We start from the raw sequence: 25547 nt of genomic DNA, 5'->3' as shown, positions 1-25547 counted from the left end.
ATGGATTAAGTGAGGTAATTAAACTTCCTTCACTCCTGCATCCAGCTCCTTGGTGCATGGTAATGACCTCAATGACTATCTGCTCCTTTTGTCTTCAGGCTGTGTGTCTGGAGGGCACATTGACCTCTACAGGTTCAGGATCTCTCATCTCCTTCCCACTTCCTCCACTAAGGCTTCTGGAGCAGTATCTGAAAACCTTGTGGTCTGTGTAATTTTGCATCTTTTAAAAATTTTCTTAGGTCAGAAGTACTTCCTGCATGACTCAGTACCTGTTATTAAGTAATTCAAGTCATTCACGGTATTGGCCCTCTGTGTTGAAGCTGAATCCTTGACACTGCTCATCATATCACATGAACTATCTGCTAGATCTACTGCCATGATCATCTTTCCTGAAAGACCTGCTTGGCCTAGTATGGTACAGGAAAACTATATGCTAATCTAACAAGAGGTTCTTATCCTAAACAGAAAGCAGTTTATTCTATGATAGTAATTATGTACAAGTTACACTGACTTATTAGCTTGTGTAACAATGTCTCGGTGCAAGAACCAGATGGTACGTCTTACTTCTTTGAAATCCTGAGCTGCTCTCCACTGAATGCATACAACATCCTTATATTGGGCACTGTTTAAGACATTCCTCAGCATTAAGCCTTCTGGATCCTTACACTTCAGTGTCCAACCAACAACAACTAGTTTAATGCTGGCTGGGCACTAAAACTATGCAAGTAAGTAGACAGCATGCAGTTAGGCCTGGACTGCTATCAATGAGCTAAGATCACAATAGCGGAGCCCATTTTTGCATGTTATCAAACCTGACTCAATTTACTTAGTTCATTCATTTTTGAGACATGGGTGTTTCCAACAGGATTGGCATTCATTGTCGATAGGCTGTCCTTGAGATTGTGCTGATGGCATACATTTTGAATTGTTACAGTTATAGTATGAATGAAATATTAGATAAGGAGATTCAAGAACAGCTGCTTTTTGTTCCTACTTCTACATAAAACTAAGTTATTTTTCAGTGGATACTTCAGCTTTAATATCATAAAGCAAAGTGGGATTAAGAGTGCACAGGGATGAATTTTCTTTTAAGTAGCAACTACAAGCTATTAACAACATTTTGCAACTCATCCCTTCTTATATCTTCCAAGTTAAGTTTGCAAAAGTAATAAAGAATAAAAGCTACACACCAAATGAAGAGAATGAAGACTGGGGAGCAGTGTTTGGAAGAGGAGCAAAGGGGAAATAGCTTGAAAGACATTACAATGCTGCTACAGCAACATTGGTGGAAGAATGTCAGGAGACAGTGACAGTGACACCTACAACTTCTTATGGAGCAGGTTCTAGTGCTCAATCTATGGTCACTGGAGATACCAGGCCCATATCTTATAAGGAAGGAGGCATGTTTATCTGTTTCACTCTTATGCAGCCTGTACATGTCATTTTAAAGATGCCAGCATCTGGCTTCTGATAATGTTCCAAACAAATTTTTTCAGGATCCATGGGTTCAAAGCATTAAAAGTTAGCTCCAAAGAAAGCAAAAGAAACAATGTTAAAATAATGTAATTTGAAAAGAAAAAGATGTTAATCCCAGAATACAAGATATTGCATTAAATCTGAATTACAGCCCTTCTTTAGAGATTAGTGCAAAAAGCAGAATCTTAGAAGGACCTCGGCCTATCCCACTGATCCACGTTCTAAAATTAGTAATGTGAACCAGTCACATTTGAAGATGTGATAGGTTTCTTGCATGCTAAGCCCTAGTTCAGCTGTCTTCTTTGCATCAAATTACAACGCAAGGGTATTTTGTTTCTTTACCCAAGGTCAAGACGTGAAGCCCTTCCTATTATTAAATTAATATTTTCCCTCACTGAAAATAAGATATGAATAAAACTTTTTAAAGTACTCTCTTGCCCCATCAAGAATTAATTATGCTGTCTACTTCATACACATTCAGGATTTGTTTTCTTAAGTTAGAGACAAAAAACCCCACTCTACTGTGATTCCAGCACCCAAGACAGCAACCATTTACAGTCACTTGCACTACACTGTAATTAACTAACTACATCCAGATACTCCACAACACTTTAACGTGTCAAATACAGAAACAAAGAAACAGACAATTCAATATTTCATTTTCTTTACTAAATAAGTGAAGCAGTAAGTATTACTGACCAAATGCTGCCATTGTGGAATCATACAGCTGAATGGAGCCCTAAACAAAGAGTCAGGCTTTCTACTTCCTGCTGGGGTATGAAACAGTGAATACAGACTTTGGTTGACTAATGAGAAAGCCAGCCCTTGTCAAATTACAATTTACTACCATAATACACTCAAAGCACCACTCCCACAATATTACACACCACATTGCCACAATATTAGGTTGCTGAAGTTTATATACTCAAAATATACTTAATATTCAGCTCCTTACCAGCAGCAAGAAAAATATTGGCAACATTGTGCTTCCTTAAAAGTAATGAACCAGCAGCAACATATCCCACTGACCCCACCCCCAAACATCCATAAAGTACTCAATAATGTAACTTGTATCAGCCAGCAGGAGAGAACTAAATTTTAAACCTTCTTTGTCCAGGCTACTGTGGCTAATGTTTTACAATTAAATATTGTGTTGTTATTATAACTTGCATATTCATTTGCTATTATTATAGGGTTTTACGCAATGCCACTTTGATAACACTTATTTTTCCATTCAATACATTCTCGATTCCTGACATGGATCAAATATTGCCATCATTCACATATTTCAATGTAATCATTTCTGGTTCTAGCTAGATGTATATATCAAAGTTAATTTCTCGTGGAAGCACACTGTACTACTGCAGATCTAGATGTCCTCAACTCCTCTTTAAACTAGTGGTACTTGTCTATTGAGATACTGGTGCTTTGATTTAAAAGGAATATAAAAATCATTGGGCTTAATTTCAGCTTGGCAGAAGAGATGCAAGTAGCAAACAAACACACATTTTTGTCTTGCACATCACCCAATAGATATCAAAATACTCATCTTTACATTCGATAAAATAGCAGCTATCCTTGATCAATCCACAACATTTTCTCAGAATAATGATGATTAATATGACACTTTAAAATTTGTTTCCATATCAAAGTATATCATAGTGCCTTATAGCACAGGAGGCCATTTGGCCCATAGTATCTGTGTCAGCATTATAAACTATCCAATTCATCCCATGCATCTACTCTTCCTCATAATCCTTTTTTCTGCTAAATTAAGTTCTGTGTCCTTTTGGTTGCTAGTCCTCCTGCAGTAGAAAGTTTCTCCATACTCATTCCATCAAAACTCTTCATAATTGAGTATGACTATTAATTCTCCTCCCAGCCTGTTTGCTCCAAGGAGAGCAATCCTAGTTTTTCTATAACTAAAGTTCTGCATCCCTGGTACCATTGTGGTTATTTTTCACTTCAAGGCATTGACATGCTTCCTGAAGAGCATGCGCAGAATTAGGCACACAGTTAATATTAAAGCCCATTCTTTTTTATATATAGAACTAGCAGTAGCCATGTTTCTAAAGTGTGATATGACATCAATATTTCTCCAGCCTGTTAAGTCTTACACTGCACCTTCATTCAACAAATATTCTTTCAACAGAATATCTGGCAGTGCAAATTGCTAAGCTGATGACTTGACAGATTTTCTCACTTAATCAGATAAGGTAGTAAGATCTATGTTGAAATCTGCACATTTAATGAACTTAACTTTTCTGTTTTCGTAAGATACTCCCAGGATTGTTTATAAATAACATTTTATTGAACAAAATGAGGATACTTATTGCATGTAAAGGCGCAACAATTTCAGAGCACAGGAGAAATACTATATGTATTAAAATAGATTATTAATCACAGTCAGTTGAAAACAACTGGTTAAAACATATCTACCATTAGAGATTGGAATCTTTTTATGAAAGTGACTGTTGAAATAATCTGCTGTGGTCAGATTGATTCATGACAATAAACCATCCTAATATTGCAAAATTGAAGAATCATTAATTTGTTTCCATTCATTAATGCAAAAAAAGCTATATTTGACATCTCTGGATCATATATCAATGGAACAAAAGCCCACAGATCTATCATGAGTTGAAAAAGTGTGATCATATCAGGTGGTTATAAATGGAACATGCTCAAAGGCTTTAGAATGCAAAATCACAAACTTGTCAATAAAATTTATTCGATTAGGATATGGTGAACAAACAGTATTATCCCCATTATAGTGCTTCAGAAAGGAACTCCTTTTTGTACACAATTAGCTTTCTTCATCAGTGGCCACCTCAGCTTATAAAATGTCTAGACAGAATTCAGAATGATGCTGAAAGGGAAAAAAAAATGGCTGAAAAACTCCTATGTTCGCTGCAGCGGAGGCAGATGGCCACACCCAGTGCTGATCTAGATGCTTTTGAAACATTTGTACAAAAGGATGCTTTCACCCATCCCTGTATGTGTTATTTTACTATGCACAGTGACACAGCATCCATCATAATGAGAGATTTCCTTTACTTACTTCAAACAGAATCCTCAACATACAAATATCTGACAAAAAAATGAGGTAACAAAAAGTGTATATAAATCTGCTGTTAATTCTGATGACAATGAAGGATGAAAGGGTGATTTTGTCTGTTTACAGAAGACAGGCTGAGGAGAAAAACACAGCTTTCCTCCATGGGTGTGTCCAATTGTAAAGTAATTCTCTATAGCTATACTGTTAAATTCTGCTCAAAATGAGACGGACGAAACCAAACACAAATAACAAGCATTAATTCTAATATAATCATAATGCAATTTATTTTGCTTTGACATTAATACCTAACTATTATGGACATATGAAATTCCAAAAAAATCTCCCTGCAAGGATAGTAATGCAATCAAGAACAAAATATTATTCATGCTTTCTTTCAACAAAATGTTTTTTGAAAACATAATCTGCGCCACACCTACCAACAGTAGCACATTGCACAACAAACCACAGCTTTGCTGCAATAAGAAGCAAGTGAAAGGCCCACAGGTGAACAAAGCATATTTAGATGCATCTTAATACAGAAACCACCCTCCCTGATCCAGTTCTTTCAAAACATGTAAGACAATTAAGTACCATGGTTCTTCCAGCAACTCCACAGGCATTCCATCTTCGCTGAATCTGCACTGGTCTGCATCTTGGGACATCAAAAATCTCAGCTATTTCTACCACCAGATTTTTTAGTTAGGCATTCCAATGCATTTATAGGGTGAAGTGCGTACTGGCAGGAGACTGGTGTAAGCAGAACAGGGATAGGGGAGGGCAATATGTAAACGCTGCAGTCTTCACTGCAGCAAATCAGCACTGCGATACAACTGCCCTAGGGAATGCTCTTCCTTTGAAACAAAATGCAAATCTCTTTTCAAATTAAAAGCAGCTGCCTCACCAAGACTTAGGGTAAGCTATTCAAGTGATTAATCAAATCTGATGGCAGAACACCATGAGTAATTAAAAAATAAACAGATATTATGCATTATTATTTAAGGCTATTGGTTTCTGTACACAGAACAAAAAATATTTTATTGGCTATCACTAAATTACAAAGTTTAACAGCTCAGTTTCCCAAACTATTGTCATCATTGTTGATATCGACCACCTGTACCACATACACTGCATCGTAAAATATGAATTCAATGACTTTTAACATGAAATCAATTTGTAAATCAGCAGCCAAGGCACACAGCCACAAGACAAAATCTGAAAATGTTAGCCCCTTGTAAACACAATATATCTCCACTTTGCTTAGCTTAAACTCTTTATTGACCAAATATACAACTAAATACTTTTTAATATGAATATATTGAACAGCAATTACTTTTGAAATAAACTTGCAGCAGTATTTTGCAACCTTTATTTAAAAATCCACAAAATAATGTGTTTACTTCAAATCAAATATAAAAAATATTATAATTGACTTATGCCAATATAATATTTTACAAACACATTACACAGATATGTTACAGATAGAATTGGTTTTGTTTTTCAGCTTATAAATAGCAGACATAATGTATGTTAGAAAATGGGTAGAGCAATTTTTTTTATGCCTTAGACTGGTATCCATGGAAACGGAAGCAACCAAAATGCAGGGAAAGTGTGTTGATTCACTTGACTATCAGGAAAAATGAAAATCATTACTCACATTAAGGAGAATCGATAAGCAGAAACAAAATGCTGTGATCTACATAAGAAAATAGCATCTTTTAACTGTGCAATGCTTTAATAAATGCCAATTCTAATTGATCCAATAGCAGTATGAAATTGTGATTCTAATAGAGCAGAACAACCATTTCCAATAGGGCAAGGTAAATTATAAAATTCAATATGTGATCATAAAACTGGTACCAATGGGGTCAAATGGCATAGACGTAGTGTCCCTATTTAGAGGCCAAAAGGTCCAGATTCAAGTCCTATCTGCCACAGAGGTGAGGCATAACATATCTGAACAGGTTGATTAAAATAATATGAAACTGGTACCATCATTGACATTACAGATCTGTTTTTTTCACACATGTAATGTTCCATTCAGTGGAGATATACAGCACAGATCTTGGCTATAAAAACATATGCACCAAAATGCACTCTGCATCCCTCTCGTCAGACAAGTGTTGGAAGAGCTGTACCTTTGGGATTAATACTGAATCTAACATAGTTCTTGATATTTATACTGCTGATGCTGACTTGGCCATAAGCAGCATAATTTTGAAATTTCCTGACAATGTAAGTGACTTGGTGAATGCTAAGGAATTTCTGTAAATAAATTCAGGAAGATATACATAAATTATGGTGTAGGACTTACAACTTGAAGATGCAATTAAATGTGAGACAATGTCAGATATTGAATTCAATGAGAAAATCTGAGGTAGTTGTGTATATGCTGAATGGAAAGATGTTGATGTGCGTAGTGGAAGAGACATCTAGGACAGGGCCAACGTTCCAAGTGGGGATTACAAACTGAACTTTTGGAGACCCGGGTTTGGAATCAGTAATGGGTGCTATTCAACTCCAACAGGTTATAACTGCAGAACAGGTTATAAACTGTAGGATCACTGGAATCTCTTTTGGGGTAGAAGTGACCTGTGCAAGAAGGACAGATTGTACCTAAATTGGAAGGGGACTAATATACTGGCAGGGAAATTTGCTGGAGCTGCTCGGGAGGAATTAAACTAGTAAGGTGGGGGGGGGCGGGGGGTGGGGGGGGGTGCGGGTGGGACCCAGGGAGACAGTGAGGAAAGAGATCAATCCAAGACTGATACAGTTGAGAACAGAAGCGATTCAAACAGTCAGGGCAGGCAGAGACAAGGTAGGACTAATAACTTAAACTGCATTTATTTCAATGCAAGGGGCCTTACAGGGAAGGCAGATGAACTCAGGGCATGGTAAGGAACATGGGACTGGGATATAATAGCAATTGCAGAAACATGGCTCATGGATGGGCAGGACTGACAGCTTAATGTTCCAGGATAAAAATGCTACAGGAAGCATAGAAAGGGAGGCAAGAGAGGAGTGGGGGTGGGGGGGGGGGGCGTTTTTGATAAGGGATAGCATTGCAGCTATACTGAGGGCGGATATTCCCGAAAATACATCCAAGGAAGTTATTTGGGTGGAACTTAGAAATAAGAAAGGGATGATCACCTTATTGGGATTATATTATAGACCTAATAGTCAGAGGGAAATTGAGAAACAAATTTGTAAGGAGATCTTAGTTATCTGTAAGAATAGTAGGGTGATTATGGGAGGGAATTTTAACTTTCCAAATATAGACTGGGACTGCCATCTTGTTAAGGGTTTAGATGGAGAGGAATTTGTTAAGTGCGTACAAGAAAGTTTTCTGATTCAGTATGTGGATGTACCTACTAGAGAAGGTGACCTACTCTTGGAAAATAAGGCAAGGCAGGTGACTGAGGTGTCAGTGGAAGAGCACTTTGTGGCCAGCAACCATAATTCTATTAGATTTAAAATAGTGATGGAAAAGGATAGACCAGATCAAAAAGTTGAAGTTCTAAATTGGAGAAAAACCAATTTTGACGGTATGAGGCAAGAACTTTCAAAAGCTGATTGGGCGCAGATGTTCGCAGGTAAAGGTACGGCTGGAAAATGGGAAGCCTTCAAAAGTGAGACAGCAAGAGTCCAGAGAAAGTGTATTCCTGTCAGGGTGAAAAGAAAGGCTGGTAGGTATAGGGAACGCTGGATGATTAAAGAAATTGAGGGTTTGGTTAAGAAAAAGAAGGAAGCATATATAAGGTATAGACAGAATAGATCGAGTGAATCCTTAGAAGAGTAAAAAAGCAGTAGGAGTATACTTAAGAGGGAAATTAGGAGGCCAAAAAGGGGACATGAGACAGCTTTGGCAAATAGAATTAGGGACAATCCAAACAGATTTTACAAATACATTAAGGAGAAAAATGTAACTAGGAAGAGAATAGGGCCCCTCAAAGATCAGCAAGACGGCCTTTGTGTGGAGCCGCAGAAAATGGGGGAGATACTAAACGAGGATTTTGCATCAGTATTTACTGTGGAAAAGGATATGGAAGATACGGAGTGGAGGGAAATAGATGGTGACACCTTGCAAATGTTAGATATCTTGGAACGCATAAAGGTGGATAAATCCCCAGGACCTGATCAGGTGTACCCTAGAACTCTGTGGGAAGCTAGGGAAGTGATTGCTGGGCCTCTTGCTGAGATATTTGTATCATTGATAGTCACGGATGAGGTGCCGGAAGACTGGAGGTTGGCTAACGTAGTGCCACTGTTTAAGAAGGGTGGTAAGGACAAGCCAGGGAACTGTAGACCAGTGAGCCTGACCTCGGTGGTGGGCAAGTTTTTGGAGGGACAGGATGTAGATGTATTTGGAAAGGCAAGGACTGATTAGGGATAGTCAACATAGCTTTGTGCGTGGAAAATCATGTCTCATAAACTTGATTAGAGTTTTTTGAGGAAGTAACAAAGAGGATTGATGAGGGCAGAGCAGTAGATATGATCTATATGGATTTCAGTAAGGCTTTCGACAAGATTCCCCATAGGAGATTGATTAGTAAGGTTAGATCTCACGGAATACAGGGAGAACTAGCCATTTGGATACAGAACTGGCTCAAAGGTAGAAGACAGAGGGTGGTGGTGGAGGGTTGTTTTTCAGACTGGAGGCCTGTGACCAGTGGAGTGCCACAAGGATCAGTGCTGGGTCCTCTACTTTTTTTCATTTACATAAATGATTTGGATGTGAGCATAAGATGTATAAGTTAGTAAGTTTGCAGATGATATCAAAATTGGAAGTGTATTGGACAGCAAAGAGGGTTACCTCAGATTACAACAGGATCTTGACCAGATGGGCCAATTGGCTGAGAAGTGGCTGATGGAGTTTAATTCAGATAAATGCGAGGTGCTGCATTTTGGGAAAGCAAATCTTAGCAGGACTTATATACTTAATGGTAAGGTCCTAGTGAGTGTTGCTGAACAAAGAGACCTTGGAGTGCAGATTCATAGCTCTTTGAAAGTGGAGTCGCAGGTAGATAGGATAGTGAAGAAGGTGTTTGGTATGCTTTCCTTCATTGGTCAGAGTATTGAGTACAGGAGTTGGGAGGTCATGTTGGGGCTGTACAGGACATTGGTTAGTCCACTGTTGGAATATTGCATGCAATTCTGGTCTCCTTCTTATCGGAAAGATGTTGTGAAACTTGAAAGGGTTCAGAAAAGATTTACAAGGATGTTGCCAGGGTTGGAGGATTTGAGCTATAGGGAGAGGCTGAACAGACTGGGGCTGTTTTCCCTGGAGTGTCAGAGGCTGAGGGGTGACCTTATAGAGGTTTACAAAATTATGAGGGGCATGGATAGGGTAAATAGACAAAGTCTTTTCCCTGGGGTTGGGGAGTCCAGAACTAGAGGGAATAGGTTTAGGGTGAGAGAGGAAAGATATAAAAGAGACCTAAGGGGCAACTTTTTCACACCGAGGGTGGTACGTGTATGGAATGAGCTGCCAGAGGAAGTGGTTGAGGCTAGTACATTTGCAACATTTAAAAAGGCATTTGGATGGGTGTATGAATAGGAAGGGTTTGGAGGGATATGGGCTAGGAACTGGCAGGTGGGACTAGATTGGGTTGGGATAACTGGTCTGCATGGACTGCTTGGACCGAAGAGTCTGTATCCATGCTGTACATCTCTATGACTGTATGATTTCTGCTCTAAAAGGCTCCCGCTCTCACAGACCCCTTACTCCTCTCTTACAATTCTCACTGAGGTTCGTAACAAATCTCCAAATGAAGAGATGAAATATGAGGTCACATGGAGACGAAATTTGGGAAGCACTAGTCTCAGGATTAAGCTACACAAGTCTTCTATTTTGCTGCTTTTGGAATCCTGGGAAAAAAAATCCACTTTGTGTACCATCTCTTTGCTACTTCTGGACTTCAAATAGCACTAATGCTATTCATGAACTCAATTGGGTTGTCTTAATTTTAGAATCTGGCCTGTTGCTGCTTTCTCTGGGTTTTTGTCTCTGCTGCAAATGGTGTATCCTAAGCTGAGCTCGTTTATATTTGATTCTATGGTTTCCAACCTGCTCTGAGCAGAATGATGACACTATTCAATCAGATTCTAACCGCTGGCTTCAACATCTTTGCTTCTTTGAAGACGTTCTCCCTCTCTCATGCACACACACTCTCTCTCACCTGGTGTGGCTCCTATCTTTCATTCTAAGAGACCCAGACATGAATGTATATGAATAGACTAGCATAGTCAGTCATCACCAAATCTGGTAAGACCACATCCAAAACCAGTGAGACCTGCTCACTGCTTCGGAATCATTCTGGAATGAAAACATGACCTTCTGCCTTCTTGATTGTTTCCAGAGACCCTTACCAGCCCCTTCCGCTCAACAAATGCAAGGAGTTCATGGTCTCTTTTATTAAGATTGAGAATATTTTTTTCAGCTGTCTGTATGCACTTCTTCCCTCTCTTTCCTTTGTCCACTAACTCAAACCTTCCTCTGGTGGTCCTCCCTCTCTGCCCTAGTCCTAAACATATTTTTCTTTTGCTTAATTCCCATCACCTCTCATTCCCTTTACTATCTCATCTTGTCTGAGACCGTCCTCCTTCTCATTTGACCCTATTCCTGCTGAACGCCCCTTCATGGACCCTATACTGCTGACATCAATAATTCCTTTTGCTCAGATACAAACAGATGAACAATAATAGGTAAGGCCCTCTGATCCATCCAGCCTGTCAAAAATAATTGTAACTTTTTTCGTGACACGATATTTTATGTTTTCCATGTTACCCAAAATCACCTCTTGGGAGAGGAGTAAAACCATAAAAAAACAATGAAACTCAATTGGACAGAAAGAAAATCTGGGAAAGTCCCCTCGGCTTTACTAGATGACTCAAAACTAGTCTGGGAGGTGAATTCTGTGAACTAACTACCTTCCACAAGTGCTGGAATGGTCTTTTATGTTGTTCCTTCAAGCCAGGTTTGAAAGGGTGTGGAGGGAAAGAGGGCATTCAGTCAGGCAGGATGGTGGCAGATGGGGACCCTGATTAAAGTCTTCCCACTCTGCCACTAACAGAACTACGAGTGATTAATGCCCACTATGGGTCTCATTTCTTTGCCACTATAATTACGCCAGCAGCAGGTAGGCCTGTCACCATCCATGCTGCAGGACATGGAAGCCTGTGTGGGTTGCCTGTGGTCTCTGGGGCTTCAGTAGTTCAGACATTCAGTGTTCAAACAATGTCCGAGGCATCAAGAAGGAGCTTTCCTTCAAAAGCCACTCTCCTGCCTAGCTGCCAATGACTCTACACATCTCACAAAATTCCTCCCACTGTCACTTACCTCTGACCACTTTATGATCCTAGTCCAATTCCTGAAGCAACCAGCATCTTAAAAATTGTCCTGTTAAGCAAAAGAGCTGCTGGCCTGTGACTTAACACCATGGGAATGCTGATCATGTGGAAGGCCCAATAATAGTGTGCTAATTGGATGTTTGGCTTGTAAGTTATCAGGCCTTTTCCAAAGGAGGCAATGTTTGCAATATCTACTCAAACAAGTCCAGATCTTGTCCAAAAAAAGTCAGTGAATCAGCAAACACTGCAGAGAATGACAACCTGTTATAGAAGTTCCCTCTGTTACAGAAAGGCAGGAACCATCTCTTGACATCTAATCATGATCTGGATTTCCATAGCTATAGTTTATGATCCTTGGTTCGCCCTAACCCATAGAATTGGAAACAATTGTCATCTTGAACACAATCAGATCATTCTTAAGTTTTTATCTCTTTTAAAGTATAGAATTTCAATTCTGTTAGCCTTATTGGTTACAAAGACACTTCATGGTGGAAATTGCTGAAGTGACCTCTTCTGATCGATGCTGATGGTATTACTGGACAAATCAGATTCCAGAGTGAAAGCTGGCTTGAGAAACATTAAGTTTCATTTTTACAATTTGATTACCACAGTGATCAGTCACTAAACATACTCCTGCGAATATGCCCATTCACCTTCACTTGTATAACTAACAAGGTCACAAGTGTTTCCATTCCGTGATATTCTTCATGCTAATTAGATGTGATTCTGTACATCTCTCTCAAAATCGCTTCTCTTGCTCAATTCTAGGCAAAGCTCAGAGCATTTTCCAGCCCTGTCCAATTGCCAATTGTAAAACTACTAAAACAGCTTTACGCTTCTTTCAGCACAGAGGGCCCAAGACTGCCAAACCTCAACTGTCCTTGTGCTGGTATAGATCTTTTCTTCTTCTGAACTAAATCTGTTGTGACCTGTTGCCTTTCTTTCTATGGGTTGTAAAAACTTTAATAACACTTCAGTAATTATCTCCCTAAGTAGTTTACCTAGTCATAGAGTCATAGAGATGTACAGCACGAAAACTGACCTTTCAGTCGAACTCGTCCACACAGACCAGGTATCCCAACCCAATCCAATCCTATTTGCCAGCACTTGGCCCATATCCCTCTAAACCCTTCCTATTCATATACCCATCCAGATGCCTTTTAAATGTTGCAATTGTACCAGCCTCCACCACTTCCTCTGGCAGCTCACGCCATACATGTACCACCCTCTGCATGAAAATGTTGCCTCTTACATCTCTTCTATTTCTTTCCCCTCTCACCATCAACCTATTCCCTCTAGTTCTGGACTCCCCCACCCCAGGGAAAAGACTTTGTCTATTTACCCTATCCGTGACCCTCATGATTTTACAAATCTCTATAAGGTCACCCCTCAGCCTCCGATGCTCCACGAAAAACAGCCCCAGCCTATTCAGCCTCTCCCTATAGCTCAAATCCTCCAACCCTGGCAACATCCTTGTAAATCTTTTCTGAACCCTTTCAAGTTTCACAACGTCCTCCCGATAGAAGGGATACCAGAATTGCACACAATATTCTAAAAATGGTCAAACCAATGTCCTGTACAGCCCCAACATGATCTCCCAACTCCTGTACTCAATACTCTGACCAATAAAGGAAAGCATACCGACCACCTTCACTGTCCTATCTGAACCTCCAATTTCAAGGAACTATGAAACTGCACTCCAAAGTCTTTTTGTTCAGCAATACTCCCTTGGACCTTACCATTAAGTGTATAAGTACTGTTCTAACTTGCCTTTCCAAAATGCAGCATCTTTCATTTATTGAAACTAAATTCCATCTGCCACTCCTCAACCCATTGGTCCATCTGATCAAGATCCCATTGTACAATGAACTAACCTTCTTTGCTGTCCACTACACCTTCAATTTTGGTGTCATTTGCAAACTTATTAACTATACCTCCCATGTTCACATCCAAATCATTTACATAAATGAGGAAAAACAGTAGGCCCAGCATTGATCCACTACTGGTCACAGGGCTCCAGTCTGAAAAACAACCCTCCACTACTACCCTCTGTCTTCTACCTTTGAGCCAGTTCTGTATCTAAATGGCTATTTCTCCCTGTATTCCGTGTGATCTAATCTTGCTAATCTTCCTCTACAATGTGGAACTTGGTCGAATGCTTTAGATATTTGAATAATTTCAAAATATTCATTTAATATCTCCCCCATCTCCTGTGGCTCCACACACAGACTGCCTTGCTGATCTATGAGGAGCCCTATTCTCTCCCTAGTTACCCTTTTGTCCTTAATGTATTTATAGAATCCTTTTGGATTTTCATTAACCCTGTTTACCAAAGCTCTCTCATGTCCCCTTTTTGCCCTCTTAAGTGTATTCCAACTGCACTTATACTCTTCTAAGGACTCTCTCGATCTCAGTTCCATCCTAATAACTTTCCTGGACATATCTCCTCCCTAAGTACAGCTGTAAAGCTATCACTTCTTAAAAACCCCATCCCCTTCCTCTTTTGCCCCCTTTTTATCCTTCCTATAGCATTTGTATCCTGGAACATTAGGCTGCCGGTCCTGTCTATCCCTGACCCACATCTCTGTAACTGTTATGATATCCCAGTCCCATGTTCCTAACCATGCCCAGAGTTCATCTGCCTTCCCTGTTAGGCCTCTTGTATTGAAATAAATGCAGTTTAATTTATTAATTTTACCTGTTCTCTGCTTTGTTCCCGCCTGCCCTGACTGTTTGACTCGCTCCTTTTCCCAACTGTACCAGGCTCAGACTGATCTCTTTCCTCACTATTTCCTGAGTCCCAACCCCCCCCCCCCCCCACCTTACAAGTTTAAATCCTCCCAAGCAAATCTCCCTGCCAGTGTATTAGTCCCCTCCCAATTCTTGTATAGGTCACTTCTATCCCAGAAGAGATTCTAATGATCCAAAAATATGATCCCTTCTCCCCTCCATTTCCACACATTCATCTGCTCTATCCTCTTATTCTTACCTTCACTACCTCATACACCAAGAGTAATCCAGATATTACTACCCTCAAGGACCTCCTTTTTAAATTCCTGCCTATCTTTCCACATTCTCCCTTCAGAATCTCATCTTTTTGCCTTCCTATATTGTTAGTTCCAATATGTACAATGATCTCCTGCTGGCCCTTCTCCCCTTTGAGAACATTCTGCACCCTCTCCAAGATATCCTTGATCCCGGCACCAGGGAGGCAACATACCATTCTGATTTTTCATTGCCAGCCGCAGAAACGTCTGTCTGTCCCTCTGACTAGAGTGTCCCAATCACAATCAATCGCTTGGAACCTTACGTACCCCTCATTACATTGCAGCCATTCCCAGTATAAGAAACTTAACTGTTCGTGCTACATTCCACTGAGAGTCCATCACAAACTTGTTTAATACGGGGATAGCTACAGGAGATGCCCTCTCCTACCTTTCCTGGAGTTAAATTATCTACTTGACTGTATCTGTGGCTTTTCTCCCTTCCTATAACTGCCAGCCATCACACCCCCCAGCTCCTATAAATTCCTTATTACCTTTAACTGCCACTCCAACCAATTCATGCGACCTAATAGGGATTACAACCAAAGACACTTCCTGCAGACATAATTATCAGTAAAGTGAAAACTCTCCCTAAACTCCCACATCTGACAGGAAGAGCATATCACACTACTAAAGGCAATCTTTGATCCTTCCCAATCTATAGACCTAGAAAATAGCACCGTTTAAATGCTCTAAGAAACACTGTTCCAGACTAACTTAATAGTTATGGTTTATATTTTTAAAATTTAATCAAGATACAGATATCAATAGAAGATATAAATCAAGAAACAACCCACTCTACGCACTATTGTAGATTTACAGCAAGGTTAGTTAAAAACTATGCGCCTATCTGTTCCTGTGCTGTGAGCTCTCCCACACAGGTTCCTCCAAGGTCAGCTGTGAATTTCGCTGTTTGTTAAGTTTTCCTATGTCCAGGGATACCTGAACTCAAACAGCAAAGGCAGTAACTGTGCAGATTCATGTGGTCATTGCCTTTGTCTGTCATTTTTAAAGTTATTTTTTAAGCCATATGCTTTCTTGGAAATGCTGTTTTGAACTCACAGTTAAGGTGACTTTCTGAACTTTTAAAAAAAAAAATTCACCCTCAGATCTAAAAGCTTTTAGGGGAGGTGACGGCCTAGTGGTATTATTATGGGACTGTTAATCCAGAGACCTAAATAATTATTATGGGACTGTTAATCCAGAGACCTAAATAATATTCTGGGAACCAGAGTTCAAATCCCACCACAGTAGATCGTGGAATGTGAACTCAAAAAAAGTCTGGATTTAGAGAGTCTAATGACAACCATGAAACCATTATCGATTGTTGGGAAAATCCACCTGATTCACTGACCCTCTGGGCTATCAGGGAAGGGTAATAAATGCTGGCCTAGCCAGTGATGTCCTCATCTCACAGATGAACAAAACTAACCCATCAAATCCATTTATCTCTATCCTAGAATATAACATTTCCTAACAATAATACAAATCTTTATCAAAGGCCTTCTTTTGCAAACTGTTGGCATTGTTATATTTTTTTCAAAGAAATTGGAACCAATTGTGGTCAGGATATATACCCAGGAAACAAAATATTGAGACAGAAGGTAAAATCTTCATGATCCATCAGAGATTTTAGAGGTTGCACAGGGAATTTATTGGATGGGCGGCAAAAAATCAGTTTCCAAACAGCAAGTTAAAGTTTTGCTATGAAGATCTCAGAATCTTTCTGATTTGGAGATGCCGGTGTTGGACTGAGGTGTACAAAGTTAAAAATCACACAACAAACCTGTTGGACTATAACCTAGTGTTGTGTGATTTTTAACTCAGAATCTTTCAGGCAGTTCGAAACCTGTTTTGTATTTATTAGCATGCTTTGAATACACATTAACAGCACAGACCACAGGAAATAGGTTCACTGGCGCCCTCTTGAGGCAGTAAAATGGGTAATGTGCATTTTCACAAACGCATCTACATGTTTGAGGTGTATACCTGGCTGGGGAGGGGCAGAGGGAACGTCTCCCTCTAAACTCCAATGAGTATAAACTTTTTCATTAACTTTGCTCCTTCATAATGAAGAAAATATTTATAGTGTAATGAACAAAGCCTCATCAAGTCAATCAGCTCATGAGAAGAATCAGTCATGAGCAGTCTTGCTTGTTGTTATTAAACATGTATGGTGTAAGGGTGAAGCCTGACTGGGTTAACAAGATTGCCCAAGGAGGAAGCCACACTAAATGACATGACAAAGCCTAACCAGGCCAAGCAAACGGGGCTCAATTCAAAAGTCTCAGACGGAGATGGAGGTTAGGTAGAAGGAATGGCAGGAATGAAACTGAAAAGGGTATGGTTGTTGCTAACTCTGGAATAATCCTGGAGAATGCAGGGAAGAAACTGGGTGCAGAATGCAATCATAGTGGTAGGGACAAAGGTATCAAGGAAGATGGTTGCTGCATATTTAGGGTAGACAGCAGAATGGAATAATTATATGTTTCAGGAGGTAGAAAGAGCAAACAAATTGAATAAGGAGCAGTGTGAAGCTAAAGCTGGGCATGAGGTTCTGAATGGGAATGAGATGGATGGGGGAAGATCAGGGATATCAAAGGTAATAGTAAAATGGGGAGATTTAAGGACAAAGGGGATGCCAGACGAAAGGAGAAGGCCATCTGCAGTGATGGAAGAAAAGTGTAGCATAGAGGTGAGGATCACAGATGAACAAATAGAATTAAAAATTGATGACCACCACCTCTCACCTAAATTGCCTTGCAAAAGAAACCCTTGCTGAGAATGTGCAGTACAAATAGAAGGCCACCCAAGACCTGTTTGCACAGCTAGGGGAATCGAAATCGAAATTGAAAAGTACTATCGTGCAAGCACTCAGTTAAGGGCTTAGTGCTGAAGGGAACTGTACTGTCTCACTGCAAAATAAAAGGTGAATAAGATCCATCAACTCCTTACAGCATTGTCCCAACCATGTCCTATGATTCAAGTAATTCTGAGAAAAGGGCATCTAAGATTCATTAACAGTGGTAATGGTGTTGGGGCAGGGATATTCCACAGAGAGCCAGGCAGAAGTATTCTCAGGCTCTGGTTTCTGAAAGTTAGGGACATGGGAACAAAACCATTATGTGAACTGGATATTTCAAAAGTTGTATGGCTATATAACAGGAGATAATGAAGGTCACCAAGAGTAAGATAGATTTCCGTTCATACGACAAACAGAAAGATCAAGGCTATAACCATCTTGCACATGTAAGAGTGAGGAAGGGGCAAACTAGTCATAGCCCATGGAGGAAGTACCCTTCCATGAGGTGGTGGATGGTTTTCACCCAACACACGAGCAACCTGATATAGGCCCAAAGGGGAAGTTTCCAACATCTGAAATGAATAGCAAACAATTTTAACACATCAATAGTTCTGTGTCAGATGCTTGGCCAACTTAACTCAGCAGCTATACTAGCAATGCTGAGGAGAGGTTGAAGAGGAGCAGCAGTAATATCTAGTGCAAACAGAATCAGAGATCTAAGGCTCAGGGACTGCAGCTGTGGATTAATGAGCAGCATCAGAAGAGGGACACTAGAGTCTTCAGTTCTAATAAACAGTGTACGGAGAGAGAGATACTGAAGGTGTTGCTATGAATGAAAGAGAATGCTGGAGACTTCTTCTCATGACTAGGGATGCCAGCACCTACATCCGCCACCTTCTGCAACCAGGGAGCTCAAAAGGAAGCTGAAGATGATAACAACATTGAAAATCGTCACCATTGGGTCCTTTCAGACTAAAAGTGAATCAGTCAGGGCAGGCAGGGACAAAGCAGAGAACAAAGTAGGACAAATAAATTAAACTGCATTTATTTAAATGCAAGGGGCCTAACAGGGAAGGCAGATGAACTCAGGGCGTGGTTAGGAATATGGGATTGGGATATCACAGCAATTACAGAAACATGGCTCAGGAATGGACAGGACTGGCAGCTTAATGTTCCATAAGACAAATGTTAAGAGGAAGGACAAAAAGGGAGGCAAGAGAAGAGGGGGAGTGGGGTTTTTGATAAGGGATAGCATTACAGCTGTACTGAGGGAGGATATTCCTGGAAATACATCCAGAGAAGTTATTTGGGTGGAACTGAGAAATAAGAAAGGGATGATCACCTTATTGGAATTGTATTTATAGACCCCCTAATAGTCAGAGGGAAATTGAGAAATTTGTAAGGAGATCTCAGCAATCTCTAAGTATAATAGGGTGGTTATGGTAGGGGATTTTAACTTTCCAAACATAGACTGGGACTGCCATAGTGTTAAGGGTTTAGATGGAGAGGAATTTGTTAAGTGTGTACAAGAAAATTTCCTGACTCAGTATGTGGATGTACCTATTAGAGAAGGTGCAAAACTTGACCTACTCTTGGGAAATAAGGCAGGGCAGGTGACTGAGGTGTCACTTTCAGACAGCAACCATAATTCAATCAGTTTTAAAATCGTGATGGAAAAGGATAGACCGGATGTAAAAGTTGAAGTTCTAAATTGGAGGAAGGCAAATTTTGACAGTGTTAGGCAAGAACTTTCGAAAGTTGATCAGGGGGAGATGCTCACTGGTAAAAGGACAGCTGGAAAATGGGAAGCCCTCAGAAATGAGATAATGAGAATCCAGAGAAAGAGTATTCTTGTTAGGGTGAAAGGAAAGGCTGGTAGGTGTATGGAATGCTGGATGACTAAAGAAATTGAGGGTTTGGTTAAGAAAAAGAAGGAAGCATATGTAAGGTATTGACAGGATAGATTGAGTGAATCCTTAGAAGCGTATAAAGGCAGTAGGAGTATACTTAAGAGGGAAATCAGGAGGGCAAAAAGGGGACATGAGATAGCTTTGGCAAACAGAGTTAAGAGAATCCAAAGAGATTTACAAATACATTAAGGACAAAAGGGTAACTAAGGAGAGAATAGGGCCTCTCAAGGATCAAAGATCTCAAAGATCGGGTTTATGCCCGAAACGTTGATTCTCCTGTTCCTTGGATGCTGCCTGACCTGCTGCGCTTTTCCAGCAACACATTTTCACCTCTGATCTCCAACATCTGCAGTCCTCACTTTTTCCCCTCTCAAAGATCAGCAAGGCAGCCTTTGTGTGGAGTCGCAGGAGATGGGGGAGATACTAAACAAGTATTTTGCATCAGTGTTTATTTTGGAGAAGGACATGGAAGAAATAGAATGGAGGGAAACAGATGGTGACATCTTGAAAATTGTCCATATTACAGAGGAGGAAGCGCTGGATATCTTGAAACACATAAAGGTGGATAAGTCCCCAGGACCTGATCAGGCGTACCCGAGAACTCTGTGGGAAGCTAGAGAAGTGATTGCTGGGCCTCTTGCTGAGATATTTGTATCATCGATAGTCACAGATGAGGTGCCGGAAGACTGGAGGTTGGCTAACGTGGTCCCACTGTTTAAGAAGGGTGGTAAGGACAAGCCAGGGAACTATAGACCAGTGAGCTTGACATCGGTGGTGGGCAAGTTGTTGGAAGGAATCCTGAGGGACAGAATGTACATGTATTTGAAAAGGCAAGGACTGATTAGGGATAGTCAACATGGCTTTTTGCATGGGAAATCATGTCTCATAAACTTGATTGAGTTTTTGAAGAAGTTACAAAGAGGATTGATGAAGGCAGAGTGGTGGACGTGATCCATGTCAACTTCATTAAGACACTCGACAAGGTTCCCCATGGGAGACGGATTAGCAAGGTTAGATCTCACAGAATGCTGGGAGAACTAGCCATTTGGATACAGAACTAGCTCAAAGGTAGAAGACAGAGAGTGGTGGTGGAGGGTTGTTTTTCAAACTGGAGGCCTGTGACCAGTGGAATGCCACAAGGATCGGTGCTGGGTCCACTACTTTTTGTCATTTATATAAATGATTTGGATGCGAGCATAACAGGTATAGTTAATAAGTTTGCAGATGATACCAAAATTGGAGGTATAGTGGACAGCGAAGGTTACCTCAGATTACAACAGGATCTTGATCACATGAGCCAATGGGCTGAGAAGTGGCAGATGGAGTTTGATTTAGATAAATGGGGGGTGCTGCATTTTGAAAAGGCAAATCAGAACAGTATTTATACACCGAATGGTAAGATCTTAGGGAGTGTTGCTAAACAAAGAGACCTTGTAGTGCAGTTCATCGCTCCTTGAAAGTGGAGTCACAGATAGATAGGATAGTGAAGGTGGCGTTTGGTATGTTTTCCTTTATTGGTCAGAGTATTGCGTACAGCAGTTGGGAGGTCATGTTGCAGCTGTACAGGACATTGGATAGGCCACTGTTGGAATATTGCATGCAATTCCGGTCTCCTTCTTAACGGAAGAATGTTGTAAACTTGAAAGGGTTTTCAGAAAAGATTTACAAGAATGTGCCAGGGTTGGAGGATTTGAGCTACAGGGAGAGGTTGAATAAGCTGGTGCTGTTTTCCCTGGAGCGTCGGAGGCTGAGGGGTGACCTTTTGGAAGTTTATAAAATCATGGGGCATGGATAGGATAAATTGACAAAGTCTTTTCCCTGGGGTGGGGGTGTCCAGAACTAGAGGGCACAGGTTTATCATGAGAGGGGAAAGATATAAAAGAGACGTAAGGGGCAGAAGGGCACTTTCTTGCAGAGAGTGGTACGTGTATGGAATGAGCTGCCAGAGGAAGTGGTGGATGCTAGTACAATTGCAACATTTAAAAGCCATCTGGATAGTATATGAATAGGAAGAGTTTGGAGGGATATGGGCCGGGTGCTGGCAGGTGGGATCTGATTGGGTTGGGATATTTGGTTGGCATGGACGAGTCAGACCAAAGAGTCTATGTCTGTGCTATACATTTCTATGACTCTGTGGCATCTCCCAATCAGGACCTAAATGGATTTGAGGGTTCACCGATACTCTGTACAGGAAAAGGGTACCGTTTGTCTCGTGCACCATGGAGCCAGAGAGCCATGGTGCCTGATACTTGAGATTTGTAGCCATTGCTGTTCCCTCAGGTACAAGGAACCATTGACTGCACTCAGCCAGATTCCTGGGCAGGAAAGTATGTCACTCCCTTCGTGTCCAGAAGAAGAAAATTTCATGGAGTTACTGAGGGAATCAATGCTGTTAATGAGGATGCTGAAGAAGCCAGGACAGTACTGAAAATGAGACACACAGGCCTCAGAGAGTTTGGTAGTAGCTGGATTTGAGGAAAATGACTGCATTAACATATGTTTAGCAATCAGACCTGTGAACTAATCATGGTGCAGAGACATTCAACCCTCAAGGGAAAATGCTTAGTTTCTACTTTTCAGTACTACTTGTACCTGAGGGAACAGCAATGGCTACAAATCCCAAGTATCAGGCACCGTGGCTCTCTGGCTCCATGGTGCTCGAGACAACTGTACCCTTTTCCTGTACAGAGTATCGGTGAACCCTCAAATCCATTTAGCTCCTGATCATCAGTTTGGAGATATTCAGTGTTACAAGGGGGAATTGTACTTAGAGTTTTTTTTACTTACCAGGATGAAAGCATCACTGGCTAGGCCAGCATTTAATGCCCATCTGTAATGGCCTAGAGGGCATGAGTCAGCCACATTGTTGAGAGTCAGGAGTCACATTTAGTCCAGACCAGGTAAGAATGGCAACTTCCTTCCCTAAAGGACATTAGTGAACCAGTTGGTTTTTTTCTGACAATCAACAATGATTCATGGTCATCCTTAGACTGTTAATTCCAGATATTGGATCTGGAATCCAATCCAATGTATTGAATTCAAATACCACCATTTGCTGTGGCAGGATTTGAACATGGGTCCACAAAACATCGCTGAGGTCTCTGGATTAACATTCCTGTTGAAGGTTTTATGCTCAAATGTCAATTCTCCTGCTCCTCGGATTCTGCCTGACCGGCTGTGCTTTTCCTGCACCACACCTTTTGTCTCTGGACAAACAGTCCAGCGATAATACCATTAGGCCATTGCCTAGCCTTTACTAAGAGATGTAGGGTGGCAAAACTTTGCCAATTATGTCCTTAATCCCAGACATTTAGCTTCAGTTCCCATTTTCCAGAGATTACATTCCTCCCCATGGACAGCAAGAATTACTTTTTGCATGATGTGAATGTGTACAATAACCTGTGCCCTCAAGTTCGACCACACAGGAAACAAATAGTCAGAAGTCTTAATAAACTGAAAGAGACCATAACACTGTTGTACAATTTGATAAATTTGTATCAAGTGTCAGATCGTCATAAGTTAACATCCACGCAGCCAGGGCAACTTCAATGTTGTTTAATCTTTTTGTTCCCACTGCTACGTTTCTGTTACCTTGAAAACCAGAGCTGAGCTTGAGATAGCCACTTACTAAAAGTGGCAATAATATCTGGTGGTCTAGGGCCTTCTGGGAGATAGGTGCAAGGTGGTATGGGAGGGTATCTTGGGAATATCCTGAACAGTCAATCCCTGGGAACTTGTCTGTTTGCAATGGCACTTCCTTCAGAGGGGATGGGGCACCTGAAGAGAGGTCAAAGTTCTTCAGGCCTAGGTTATTCCTCCTCCTCCAGAACAGCATCAATGAATGGCAAAAATCATCGCTTACATGACCACATTAGTAGCATCATCACTGTTGTATCAGTCAAACAAGAGATTACTGGCAAATTCATTCCTGATCCTCATATTACCTTTTGAACCTTTCTCCTCTCACCTTTCACAAAAGCTATTTTTTGTTTCATGTCTTCATGTCTTTCCAAACTCCAATTTTTAAAATTTGACTTTATGTATAATTTTACACTTCCACCTTTCATATACTTTCTATACAAGTTCAAATCTACATTTGTAGCAACACAAATGAATTAATTTTAGGAAAATAGCACATTTCATCAGAAACAAAAAACAGAAGTTGCAGGAAAAGCTCAGCTGGTGTGGCAACATCTGTAAAGAGAAATTATAGTTAACTTTTCAGGCCCGGTTACCCTTCCTCAGAACAAGACCCAAAACATTAATTCTGATTTCTCTTCACTGATGCTGCCAGACCTGCTGAACTTTTTCAGCAACTTCTTGTTTTTTATTTCTGATTTACAGCATCTCCAGTTCTTTTGGTTTTTATTTAACATTTCATCAGAGCCTGTTTACAACTCAGGTTGAACTCATCAGCAGAATTTTTCCAAAATCCCAAGCTGGCTGTTCTGCTGTCAAAACTGAAATTGGGTAGAGAACCTATGCAGATGGATAACTGGGCTCGTAGGCGGGATATTACCCATTAGTAAAGTGTCGCTTGTACCACTACCTGCTTGAGGGAGACACCTCACCATTCAGAGCTTCCCTTCCAATCAGAGATTTGCCAGCTTAGCTGTGTAGCTAATTTTAACTATTGAGGAGGCTAAAGAAAGAGGTACCAAGTCAAGGCACTTCAGAAGAACAGATTGTGGGTGGCACGGTGGCTCAGTGATTAGCACTGCTGCCTCACAGCATCAGGGTCCCAGGTTCCATTCTAGCCTTGGGCAATTGTCTGTGTGGAGTTTGCACATTTTCCCCGTGTCTGTGTGCGTTTGCCATGCTAAATTGCCCATAGTGTTAGGTGCATTAGTCAGAGCGAGATGGGTCTGGGTGGGTTACTTTTCAGAGGGTCGGTGTGGACTGGTTGGGCCGAAAGGCCTGTTTCCACACTGTAGGGAATCTAATCTAAAATCTGAATAAGTTTTAATTTAATACACTATGGTCAGGTAGGCAAGTCCCAGTAAATGGAAGGGTGAATCATCAACTCTCATTGTCAAATCCATGGGCCTGGCAAATACCACTGCAGAGACCTTCCATGAGCTATGGATTAGCCAGAGAGGAAGGCCTCATCTAAGAACCTGATGAGCAGCCACCACCCCTTATCTGGTGGAATCCCAAGTGGTAGGAGCCAATTCTGTGCCAGTAAAATACTCACATGGTATTTCACTCAAAGTAGCTATTAATTGGCAAATTAATTTGGTTTAATTGGCCCCCTTGCAAATTAAGGACTTGAATCTCTTAAATGGTAGATGGTGAAAACTAAAATAAAAAGAAATAAAACCTTGTCCAATGGTGACCATATAAACACTGCCAATTGTTGTAAAAGCCCATGTGTTTCACAAATATCCTTTAGGGAAGCAAAGCTGCTATCCTTACCAAATCTATCCTAATGTGACTCCAGACCCACATATGCTGATTCATGACTACCACTGAGAAATTACGAATAGGAAACAAATGCTGGCCTAGCCAACAATGCTTACATTCCACAAATGAATGTTTTAAAAAAAACCTTCTGCCTCCAGTCTATTTTCACAGAGCAAGAAAACCACGTCAAGTTTAAATTTCACCCACATCAGAAAATTGACATTTCAGTGTCTGGAGTTTACTTCCAGCAATGAAGGTACAGTACTTAATGGTTAAAACATAGAATAAAATCCCTACAGTGTGGAAACAGGCTCTTTGGCCTAACAAGTCCACACCTACCCTCTGAAGAGTAATCCACCCAGGCCCATTCCTCTACCCTATATTTACCCATGATTAACCTACACATCCATTAACACTATGGGAAATTTAGCATAGCCAATTCACCTAACCTGCACATCTTTGAATTGTGGAAGGAAACCTACAAAGACACAGGGAGAATGTGCAAG

At 40.7% G+C, this 25547-nt stretch overlaps 1 protein-coding gene across 4 annotated transcripts in view; it reads right to left on the bottom strand.

The window, feature by feature from the left end:
• The window catches only part of rtn1a (reticulon 1a), a 235465-nt gene that overhangs the window by 53906 nt on the left and 156012 nt on the right, over nucleotides 1–25547 (bottom strand). Inside the window, exon 1 of one of the 4 annotated variants that reach the window (XM_043697272.2) lies at nucleotides 5126–5323. The exons of the other annotated variants lie outside the window; for them this stretch is intronic. Within the exon in view, the coding sequence (XP_043553207.1) occupies nucleotides 5126–5186 (61 nt within the window). The 5' untranslated portion in view covers nucleotides 5187–5323. Of the gene's footprint in view, nucleotides 1–5125; nucleotides 5324–25547 lie in introns of those variants that run through there. 4 annotated transcript variants of the gene reach the window in all.

This window comes from Chiloscyllium plagiosum, unplaced genomic scaffold, assembly GCF_037043375.1.
Source record: "Chiloscyllium plagiosum isolate Xiang-an unplaced genomic scaffold, Cpla_swu_hap1 HiC_scaffold_8, whole genome shotgun sequence".
Lineage (NCBI taxonomy): Eukaryota > Metazoa > Chordata > Chondrichthyes > Orectolobiformes > Hemiscylliidae > Chiloscyllium > Chiloscyllium plagiosum.
Note: the sequence above shows the minus strand (reverse complement) of the source record. Positions and strands in the feature narration are given on the sequence as shown.